Genomic DNA, 12638 nt, shown 5'->3' with positions numbered 1-12638 from the left:
TGAAATAGAATAATATAAGAACAAATAAGTGTTTTCATATCCTTTCCTTTAGTTTATCTTTATGTTGGTACATGCAATGCACTTAGTGCCAAATTTGTGCTTACGTAAATTACCATTTAGAAATAACATCTAAAAGTGATAAACAAAAAATTATGTTACCCAGGTTTTTTATTTAATGAAGTATTGAAATCCCTTGTAGGTGTTTCTCTGGAATTATAACAAATAGAATTTGTTGATGTTCTGCTTGAAATATCTTCATTTCTTGATCTCTTCCCAGATTTTTCATTCAAATCATTATAACATTTTGCTTTCCTATGATTAATCAAATTCTGATAAACTGTTTTAAGAGGCAGATCTGATTCCTGGATTGTAGTTGATTTTTCACTTGAATTGTCATCATATTCTTCAGATATTAGCTGTGTGACAGGGGTATACAGATCTGACATTGTTAATGCCATTTCATCTTCTGAAGACTTAGAATGATTGTCCTCATCTTCAGTGAGCATGGAAGATGGATCATTTTCTGTGGAATTATGCTCACAACAGTCTTCATGCTTCAATGCTTTTGATAGCCAAGCTACATCTTCATTTTTCATTTTAGCAGCAATTGAGGTCTGGAAATTCCTACTGTTCTGAATCTGGTGGCAACTCACAGCAGACTGTTTTAGATTCTCAGAAGAATTAAAATTCAAGTCATCAAAATGTGACTCATTTTCTAAATCACTGAGAAATTCTTTGAAATTTTCAATATCATTTCTAAACAGGTCAGATTTAGCTTCTTTATTATATGGTTTTCCAAAATTAAGTTTGGCTTCAGGAACATAGTATGTTGGTTTCACTGATCTTCTTTCCTGGTTGCTTCTAAACTTAATGTCAATAGGTTTGGGTGACTTTGTGACTTTCTTTCCTGCATTAAGATTCTTTAAATGATCAACATGTCTATCCAAGGTCGAACAAAGTTTTCTTTGATCTGACAGTCTACGAGCACAACAATCAGCTTTGTAATCAGTTTTAGTCTGATCAGGTAAACTCTGTCTGGATTTTCTTTCAAGACTTTGAGACAGAATTCCACAAATTTCATCTAATTTTTTACCCCTTTCTTCAAAATTCAATGAATTTCTATCAGTAGCAATGAGATTTCCTGTTCTAGAATGAGATGAGACACGTCGATTTGGACTAGAATAACTCAAATTATTTATAGCCATTTTCATTTTGTCTGGTTTCTTTAAATCTGTGCGATCTAATTTGATTAAAGCGGAGCTGTAAATATAATTTCTCTCCTTTTGAGGTGTAACATGAGTAGATGCAGAAAGTGGTTTCCCATTCTCATTTACTTTGCTATTTATTTTAGATTGCCTAATCTGAAGTGATCGAACATGAATAGGTTTTGGCTTTTCCATTTTCTTTTTATGACATCTTGCTACTTGAGAATCTTTTGAAATAGTTACATCTCTCGCTATAATTGACTTTTCTGTCAATTTGGGATATGAGTTCCAATTATCGGTCTTCTGTGAACACCCCATACCGACCATGTGTACAACATTTTCTGACTGGTTTAGTCGATTGTTGATATCTTCATGCATTGCTTTCAGGCCAACAAATTTCACTTCTGTTCCAGTTTTTGTATGCTTCTCACATTGCTGATTTGGGTGAGAGTATTCAGACATCTTAGAATCGTATTTGGTTGGTGCAGAATGTTGGGACAATTTTTTTTCAGCTTTTGATTGTTGAGAAGGACTAGAATGTGACTGAGTTTGTTGTTGTTTTTTGATTGAAAGTTTTTCTACATTTATAGAACTATATGGACCTACTTCCCATGGTCCTATTGAGCTACAGTTTTCAATACGACTTAAATTTAAAGACACACAGTTACCTGCATCAAGCAGAGCTTGTTCAGGGTCAAAGTATAAAGTTCGGCCCGATTCATTTATATTGTCCCTCAAATCCCTTACATTCTGTAAAAAGTTACTTTTTTCACACCCACACCAAGATCTTTTGGCATCAGCTTCATTGAAATTTTCAGTAAGTCTTTTTGTTCTTGTTAGAGATGAAGGCTTTACAGGTTTTACTGTAACAAATTTTCTATCCACAGAATTTCTTAACTTATGTGAAGAGTCTGTATTTATGTTTTCAATGTCACTGTCAGAGTGATCTTCTGATATTTCTTGAAGATCAAGTTTTGGAACAATGTTAGAAGTAGAACGAGGCATTTTTTTTATTTCCTGAAACAATCTCTGTGAATCTCTTATCTTATAATCAGCAAGTGTGTCATCATCCATTTCATCAAGTTCTTTAATTGACATGGGACCAGCATCATGAATGGAAGAAGACTTACGGTGTGAGCGATGGTCTTGATGTTCTAAATTGAAAATGTCATGTAAATCACATGTAACATTCCGGGGAGATTCTCCTAGATATAAATTACTTTGTTTTAAACTCTTGTCTGAAAAATCAGTTGTTAAATTAAATATGGTTTCTTCACTGTGTCTAGAAGAGGAACTTCCTTGTGATGTCCTACTGTTTCTTGACCCTCCAGATACTTTTAAACTATCTTGTCTGTCCCCTGTATGGCGCAATTTACTTTGCTTCTCTAAGGAAGTGATGAAAAGATCTGTGTGATGTGGTTCTGTTTTCGGAATTTTATCATTAATTTCAGACTCACTATTTTTATCTAACTTGAAGGTTTGAGGTAACTGATCAGAATATGTAACATTAGCAACACGTTTTGTTACATCTTCAACAGCGGAATGGTTTCTAGAGTAATTTCGAACATCTAATTCAATGGACTCAGTAAGAAAAGTAGATGGTCTTAATTGGTTTGTAGACTGAGAATTGAAACAATGATCAGTCATCACATCTTGCAAAGCTCTTTGGCTTAGTTTCGTTTTTTTAAGATCAGATTCTATAGCATTAGCATTAAAGTCATCAAAATGTCTTTTTGAGTTAATTGCATGTGATCTCGTTTTATGTTTATAGTGCTTCCTTTCAGATTCTCTTGTAACACAAACATCTGGTGGGGCATACTTATCAGAATTCATTCTCAAATGACCATTTGTTTTTTGCTTCTCATGATGAAATTTTCTTGCTAAGGCATGTAAGTAAATGGCTTCATCTAGATCTTCCAAAGATTGGGTAAAACTGTGCATTTCTTGACCAGTATTCCGAAGGATATCACCATAACATTTTTTTGTATCAGTAATAGGATGGAATGTGGCAGAAATATCTTCTGGGTTTGCTTGGATTTCTGTTATGGACATATAATCAGTTTGGGTTTGTTTGGAGGGACACAGAAGATTAAGGTCATTTGGGTTTACTTGACTAGAACTTTCACAATTTTCCAAAGATAGCACATCTCTTTTAGAAGATTTTGATTTGGCTGAAGATTTGATTGATTTTTCACTTCTTGAGCTTAACATATCATCAGGGCCAATAAATAAAATTCCATCAACAAATTCTCGCCCATTTTCTTCAGGGTCAACTACAGGTGGAGTAACTTTATTCTTCGTGGGATTGCCTCTGTTATTTTCCCTAAAACTGTAATTTCTTCTCTCCCTGGACTGAGGACGAATAATGTGAAATAAAGATTCTTCAAATTCTTCACAGCCTTGAAGATATGCTTTTCTTGATTCTGTAGACAGCATTTCATAAGGCCTATGTTGGTTTTGAAAATCATTTATTCTCTGTTGTTCCTTTTCTTCATCTTCCCAGAATTCATCCTCTGTACCATAAATAACTGCCTCATCCCATGCCTCACGAAAAGCTGATCCCCCGTATACTGTGAACTTTGATGCCTGACAGCCATAACGAGTTGTTCTAGTGGGAGTTAGACAATCTTTATCAAATTCAAGACGTTTCTTGATATCTCCTAATCTTTCTTTATAGACATCTTTCAAACTATTTTTCTTTTCTTTAGTGGTAGATCTTTTTACTTTTTTAGTCGAATCTTTCATGTCGCAAAAATCACATTGATCTACCATTTGCTACATCATGTATAAACATGTCTCTATTACATCTTTTCATGCTTTATAACCTGAAAAGATAAAAAAAATAATAAATAGTAAGTGAAAATATCATTATTTGTATCAAGAGGAGAAAATAGTATAATAGCCAATACAGAAAAGCAGAACCTGATGTTTCACTCTATACGATCTTCAGGCTGTAATTGCAATAGCCAATAGAAAATATGTAAATAAATACGCGTTTTACAGTTGGCAATTTTGAAGTCCCTTTGGTGTTAATTTGAGATATATATATGTATAATATTGTAATTCAAGCCTCTTGTTATTACTACTATAAAAAAAATATAACATATCAATGATCAATTACTCATATTACAAAATTTATATAACTCTAGCCAATTTATATTAAATTACTTCATACACCAAGTATATTTAGGATCAAATTGTAAAGAGGTCTTTTTTCATCAACTTGAATAACCTGAAGTTTTAGTTTATACAATGACTTCATAACAATCTACCACATATAATCAAAAAACCTAATTTACTTAGTAACTTAACACGTTGACTGCCGACCTACGAATTAACTCGATTTTGAGGTCTGTCCCTGTTGCCAGGTACGAGTATACTCGCGTTTACGTATGCAAATTTTAAAGAAACTCTTTAGAACGTTCAAAACCAATTTGTGCAATGTTACTCATACTACGGCATACAGGGGTGTAGGCAAAGATGGGCTTCTGCAAACTGCCATCTTTTCGTCTTTTGTTTTGGGTTCTTGTGTTGTTTATTGTAAAATTCCTTATTTTGATCTCACAAGAAAGTATTTTTTTTACCCCAAATCTTGCTGATCCCGACCTTAGCCACTTCCGTCTGAGAGAATAAAGATAAAAACTTTTGGACTACACAAATGTCTGCGCATTCTACAATGTGTGTTGTGTATTGAAGGAAACAGGGGGATTTTCTTGAACAAAAAGACAAATAATTAGGAATTGAACATTACTTTTAATTGTTCTAATTTTTCACATCTGCGGATAGTGTAGGACCCAATAGATGTAAGACAATGGCCTCTCGGAGTTTCATTTTCTTAAAATTTCGATCGTTGTAAAGTATGTGTGCGTTCAACAGAGCTATTTCTAGAAAATGCATGCCTATCTTCTTATACCATCGAATGGTTTTTCGCAGGAGCACTGTAATATGAGAGCATTTGATCAGATCGATCCACGCCGGACATACCATTATTATAATCTCTTATAATGTTAGGTTTTACCGTGATCTTGCCATTTCTGTTTCTCACATCAACCATTTGAACTTGATGCATGTTTGATATGGTCAGAACGTCCCTCTTATCCTTCCACTTACAAACAACAATTCCGTCAGATCCTCTCCAGATATATTGGCCTTTCTTAAGCTTCATATTTACGACCTCTTTTGGATTTCCATGTCAATCGCCTCTACGGGTTCCACATATATAGGTTGAGCGTTCTGTCATGGTATTAGATAGCTGTACCGAGTTATAATAATTATCTGTATAGGCGACATGACCTTTGTCAAGAAACCCACTTAATAAATCCAGGACAGTAGCTGCTGATTGACCCGGATGATAGGGATCTTCTACAGGAGTTCCACTATAAATGCGAATTCTAAGAACGAGTCCCCTTGATTCGCATAATTTAATGCCATATTTGTGGCGCTTAATTTTGATATATTGTCTAAACATTAAACGTCCTCTCCATAGAACCATTGATTCGTCGAACCAAATCTGAGGAAGCTTCATCATGCATCCCGTCACCATCTGGACCAATAACAGGTGCATCCAATACATAACCTCCATTTGCCAATGCTTCAAGTATAGGTCCTGGATCACCTGTGGTTTGGTTAGAAAATTGTGCTTGTGCACAGGCAGAACTACAACCTCTTCAAGAGCCTCTTGTTCTTACAGTGAAACAACCACGACTATGAATTGGAATCGATCTACCAAGAGTACCCCTATCACCAAATACCCTTGCCCTACCTCTGACTGGCATCATTGGTGTTGGAACACTACCCTCGTCACTGAAAAGTAAAGAATGATCAATGACGAGAGGAAAAGTTTTAACATGCTTGTAATAAATCAGCTACAGTGTGAAAGTTTAAGATTTATAACAGTAGTTATATATGGTAAATTACCTAGATGTAGGCTACTTGAGTCCAATGATACCATCGGGTTTCCATCATAGTCAGATAATGTTGACAGGTCATCATCTGTACTAGACTTTTCTCTTGGCGTTTATGAGTCTCTTGATGCGCTTGAACTGGAGCTATCACTATCAGCGAAGGTTTGATCATTTTTCACTTCTTGGTCACTAGTCATCAGAATATCTGCTACTTGTTCGGCACTCAACGTGTTGGAGGTCGCCATGTTTAGGCAGAAATTTATGTGGAGAAGTCGATCTACTAGGCATGTGCCGTATATGACGTATAAGACGTGTATTGGTGCATTCTTAAAATCGAGAAAGATCTTTTTTCATTTGTCATTTTGTATTTGAAGATCGTAGTTTTGTAATGGAAACACAATGTTTCTTCGGATTGCGGGATTACGAGTCGTAATATGGCAATGGAAAAGTTCTATCAGGTTACATTGCCTGCATATGAGTCGTACAAATGCACTGGAAACAACTGTCTAGTTTCGATTGCTGAGATACGACTCGTACATTATAAGTTTGGATTGATCTGAAAGACCTCGGCAACACGTGTTGACCCCGCTCAAAAACCTTCAGCAGTGAACGTGTTAACTGTCTGTAATCATATGATTTATAAGTTTTTGTGTTCATGGCTTCAAGGAACTCATCTAGAACTAGTTTGGCTTTATTCCCAGCATGACCATGTGAAATATGACCAATTATAGTTATCTTTTCAATCATATAACATAACTTTTTCTAGTTTCAAATAAAGTCATAATTTAGCAACAGTTCTTATTTGCAACTGTATTATTAAGAGGTCTTTGGAACATTGATAATTATGCAAACAAAACATTCAAACATGGTAATCATACAGTGTCTTAGTTCGAATAAATATAGGTGTTCTTCTGGCTAAAAACATAAAATTTCACAAATTTTTAAACCCTCAATAAAATTTCCAAAAAAAGGTTTCAGATAATATTTCATTAATTTTTTGTTTTGTGATGGAATTTTAAAGATCCATCATGAAATTGGTAGACTATAGTCCTGTAAACTAAAAATTATCTTTAGGTGTGTATTAATCACAACTGATCTCTCCATTTACAAATAATAAGAGTCAACTTCAAAGTGTTAATCCAATAGCGAGTCAGATAAAACTGATAACATTTAATTAAAGGGCTCTCTTCTCTAAAACTACTTAATGCATTCAGTTTCTGTTGTAAAATTAGATTCATATATTTCATTAGATGATTTAACAAAATGCCAGAAGATCATAAAAGAAGTCCTCATTTGGCATTAATGAGCAGTTGGTAAGCATTCCAACTGAAGTACCAAGTGGTTGTCTAGCAAGATACGCCCACTTTCTTCGTACATTTTTGTATATCAAGGGCGGCCACATATCTGTGTCAAATCATACTAAACATCTAATTTGTGCAAGATATTGTTGATTTCAACAAACACACATTATTTAATAAAATTCTGACATAAAATGTCACCTCTATCGCATTAACAAGCCAACAAATTTTGACACGTTTTTTTCCTAAGTCAAGTGCAATAACTCAAATTACTAAGATCAAAAAAAAATCAAAATCAATCTTGACTAAGATCTCATCATTATAAATGATCATACCAAATTTCATTTAAATCGGATGAAAACTGTAGTCTCTATTGTGTTCAAAAAACAAATTTTGATAGTAAAGGGCAATAACTTGAACACCGTTCATAGAAAGATGGCCAAATTTGAACAAACCAAGATATTATCATTATAAATATTCATACCAAAGTTCATTTAAATTGTATGAAAACCGTAGTCTCTATTGTGTTTTCCTCAGCAAAAACATTCATCGAAATATCGTCAAATTCGAACTAGTCCAAAATATCATTAATATAAATGATCACACCTAATGTCATTCAAATCAGATAAAAACTGTTGTCTCTATTGCGTTTACAAGCCGATTATGGACGGACGGACTGACAGGGGAGATGACAATATATGACCATATTATAATGTGGGTGTATAAAAAGTGCTTGTAATTTAATGAGAGTAAACTTTCTTCCAAATCAAATTCATAGAGATAAGTTTTTTTTTAAATATGTTAAAAGTTAATTAAAGGTTTTGAATTACCTTCATTTACTTTGCCTAACATATTGTTGGTGTAATTGTTTCCAGTCTTCTCAACGGGCTATCTAGAATTGGTCAAAGGAACAACCTCAATCAGTTGATTATTAACAACTTTTCTTATATGGTTAATTTACTTTCTCCATATTTTCTGGGGTGTTTAAACATAACAGCCATACCTTATTACTTGAACCAACTCATTATCAACAGATATATATAGCTAGGATGTAACCTAATCCAGATTATCTATAGATTATAGGATTAACAGTTTAAAGAGTCACATAGTCAGACTTAATATCCTCCAAGATTTGTAACATAGGTACAAGAGAATGTACAATGGAGAACCCAAAATATTGAGCCCACTACAATGGTACATAATTCAGGAAAATTGTGTTTTATCCAATATCTTTACATCAAAACTTTCATATAGAAGTATAAGATTATTTTTCAAGCAATATGTTTAATGATCATATGTTTCTATATAAACTTATACATTTATATTGGGTGTTTACTTTACGTGTCAGTTAAAGGTGAAATTTTAAAAAAATAATCAAAATGATAATCGGATGTCAATCACAAGCAAAAACATTGAAAAAAATAAGATACACTTGCCTCAACAATAACAACAAGACACAGTAGCTCACTGAAAACTCAATGTAATTCTTTAGTTCATTCATATAAATAAATAACCTCATCTATATAAATACTTAGGATAAGATTGGATAATCCTCCCTCCAATAACAGAAATCTGTTGAAACTTGTTATATTACTCATTATATTAAAATTCCTTCCTTCTAAATAATTATATGGAAATAATCAATATCCACAGACTATGTTACAATATATGACTGTAATGGCATAATATTTCATGTACCGGTACATTTTATGGTGGTGCAAATATAGATATCTAGTACGTTTTTATACAATGAAGTATGATAATTAAGAAAGAATAATAATATCTAACTTTGTACCTCTAAAAAAATACTGAGTGTTGTTGAAATTCTTTTATTAATTCAGTGTAATCAGTGTAATGTTCAATGGAGTGAAACAATAAACAGCACTTAGATAAAAACTGTAGGTTACTGTAGTTCTGATCTACAAATTCCTTCCAAATAGATATAGGTACAATAGATACATTAAATGATCATTACCTTTACTGGACATCCATATATAATCAAATACATTGATAGTCCATACAAATACACTCAAACAGTAGGAGATGTCCATAAAATATTCTACTCAAGTCATTCAATACAGGTGAACAAAAATAAATAACTTACATGATCAACATAAGTCAAGTCCATATCCCAATAATTTTATTTAAAGTTGTACTTTTAAACCAGGCAATCCTTTCTCGGTCTGGACCAATTCGCAATAAAATGTGTCCATTTGCATTACAGTAAATCAAATGATTTGAGACTTACAGGTTTGGGTGAAGTCCGTAAAGCCCCAGTCTCACATGCCCGGACTTCAGCCCGGGGTAGTCCTGGACAATATACCCAGGTACATCACTGACAACCACCTGGATTTTTGGGTGACATTTCAAGAAAAATGTCAAAAATAGTCTTGCAGTTACATATACCTGGACAAGACACAGATGAGCAAAGGAGCATTTTGTCTGGGGCTACTCCAAACTGAAGCTCGGTCATGTGGGACTGGGGCTTAAGCTTACCTGATATATGACTAATGTCATTGACTAAATTTGAAAAATTTGAACACACCTGAAAAGCCTGCAAACCATGACTTTAATTAGAGAGTATAAATAATAATCTGGTTTATTGAACTCTGGTCAGGGCACCATAAATTACCTCTATTCATATCTATTGACTATCAATCAGTCTAAATACAACCTACAATCTACCTACTTTAGTCAGTTTGTCTCTTACAATATATCTTATATCAATATTGACACAGGCTAGAAAAAAATTTGTTAACCAACTTAGTTATTCTTACAACTATTTCTGTGTTCTTTATGCTTGAATGATGGACAAAGTTTTGATATAGGTCATTTCATTTAGGTTTATAGAAGAGGTAGCTATATGTTACCTACACACAAAATCCCTAATTGATATATGCAGTAATTTTGATCTTACTTACTGTCGAAATTGTTCATTGATTAATGTAGACAGCAGACTAGATCTACTCTCAGTCTACAATGTTTTCTGAATTGAATTGAAACAATCGTTTTCATATGAATTGAAATATCAACTACAAAATACGACTGAGAGTCTTAGATTGTCTTTGGGTTTCAGTCCGAGAAGTGGGTCATTTTCATGTAAATTTTCTAGAAGGAGAGTGTATCTATTTTAAATGTAAATTCACCGAACCTCATATTTCTATGGACCTGAAAACTATGGAGGGGGATCGTTGCCAGAAGTATTTACAAAGTTAAACTTGAAAACAAGGCCTCGACTTTACACAGTTACATAGTTATATTTCAACATTACACAATTACAAAATAAACCTTCCTAAAATCAAAAAGTCTATGTACAGTGGTGTAACCTATTTTCGTGGATATAAGGATTCAACACCGAATTTCATCAAAGTTAAAAAAACGAAAAAAAAATGTCTTAGATGTTTCCTCAGATATTCTACAAAATAATAATTTTTTTTTGTATGTCTTAGATGTTTCTTCAGATATTCTACAAAATAATTAAATAATTTTCTTAAAGGAAAGTTTGAATGGTGTCTGACGTGAAATAAAGTTTGAAAGTAAACTATCAATATCTCTGCTTTGTAATAAGTACAGTCAAGTAACCTAATTTCGTGGAAACCTATTATTCATGGATTTCCGGAAAGATTAATAATTTACATGAGCGACCTTGCACGACCTCCGCATTAGTTTGTTTTGATAAACATGGGTTTCTCTACAATATCAGCTAGTAGTAGTTTCAAGCAAGGTAAAGTGTAATAATGTATACTACGACAAATACAAAATGGCGGATTTCACTTATTACCAAACGTCACTATTTTTTATCGGCCGAATTTCCTTATAATCCCAAGCGGTACGGTAATAGGAATTCCAACTGTCGTCTGCTAGAATATATTCCAACGAATGAAGTCACGTGATCGATTCCGTGTCAGCAGAAAATTTCTATGAAACACAAAGTGGGCCACATTCTTATGTTGTTTCAGTGACTTTTAGCAATAAATCACGCTACGTATCTTATTTTGTCAGTTGCTATTATTTTTTTTAAATCGTGGTTCTTTGAAGGAATTGTCACTAGTTATAATGAATTGATATTAAAGATAACTAGACTTATTTATAGATCAAACATTGTACACAAAATTAGGTGACGCATTCTGCCGCCGTTGCCTTGTTGATTGCTCATGAAATATGGGTCAAAGTGAAGGATTCATAAAGAAAATCGAAATAAACCAATTTTAATTATTTTGTAGAATATCTGAGGAAACATCTAAGACATACAAATTTTTTTCGTTTTTTTAACTTTGACGAAATTTGGTGTTGAATCCTTATATCCACGAAAATAGGTTACACCACTGTAAATTTATTTCAATTTCAAATAAGCTTTAAAGATGAATTGCCCAGTTCTTGATCCTCTCAAATCAACAATCACTAGACTGCATGAAAGATGCAAACTAACAAAATAAATTCTGCACAGCTCAAAGTTTTGCAAAAGTTAAGATTACCAATATCCATGTACAAAGCAAATAAAATGTGATTGTCGTTTCATTTAAATTGTGTTTTTGAAACAACGTTTAAGAGAGTGTGACTGTATTGAGAAGTAACTTAGTAAGTGTAAAACATTACAAAAGCACTGGAAGTAGACTGTACAACTCACATTTTAAGGATTAATAGTCTTGGGTGGTATGGTACTTCAACAACAACAAAAAAATATTCATAATTTCCGCTCTTTCATGGAAGCATGTAGTTTCTCGTTTTCAGAAATTATTCATCACGACTTCTATTCGCCATAACACCGGTAAACAATACAAGGGAAGTTACTCTGTTTTTGTAGTATTTAAGAGTCATTTCCCTTCAAAGGTTCTGCAGAGTTTATTATTACCTCTATGGAGTCTGTCGAAACTGTCGTATAAATTGTTTTTCAGAAGTCATTTTTGAAAAACAAGTTATACGTGCTAACTCACACCAGTATCGGGACATATTTTATGCATTGATTGAATCTGAATATTCAAGGATAACCCGAATCAACATCTCTGGAGGTGAAATTAAACCTACGAGACAAATGTTTCTTTGCAAATTCTGACAAAGTTTTAGACAGGAACAGAAGGTTAGGTTACCTGTGGAAAAGTTCAATGCATCACGGAAGATTGTAAATGCAGAGATAAAAGATTGGAATGTACGTTAGCGAATATAGTCAACCGCAGCTGTACAGTGGCGTTTGTACTTTAAGGGGGAGGGGGGGGGGGGGGGGGGGGGGCCTC

General features: G+C 33.5%; 1 protein-coding gene across 1 annotated transcript; it reads right to left on the bottom strand.

Annotated features, from left to right (window-relative positions):
• Window positions 1-155: 155 nt before the first annotated feature.
• On the bottom strand, window positions 156-6281 carry LOTGIDRAFT_158476 (hypothetical protein; the record flags this gene model as incomplete). The annotated part of the gene is made up of 3 exons (XM_009051634.1): window positions 156-3980; window positions 5894-6008; window positions 6154-6281. The coding sequence occupies 3 exons, from the start codon at window positions 6279-6281 to the stop codon at window positions 156-158; spliced, it is 4068 nt and encodes a 1355-aa protein (XP_009049882.1).
• Window positions 6282-12638: the final 6357 nt, after the last annotated feature.

Source organism: Lottia gigantea (genome assembly GCF_000327385.1).
Source record: "Lottia gigantea unplaced genomic scaffold LOTGIsca_17, whole genome shotgun sequence".
Lineage (NCBI taxonomy): Eukaryota > Metazoa > Mollusca > Gastropoda > Lottiidae > Lottia > Lottia gigantea.
Note: the sequence above shows the minus strand (reverse complement) of the source record. Positions and strands in the feature narration are given on the sequence as shown.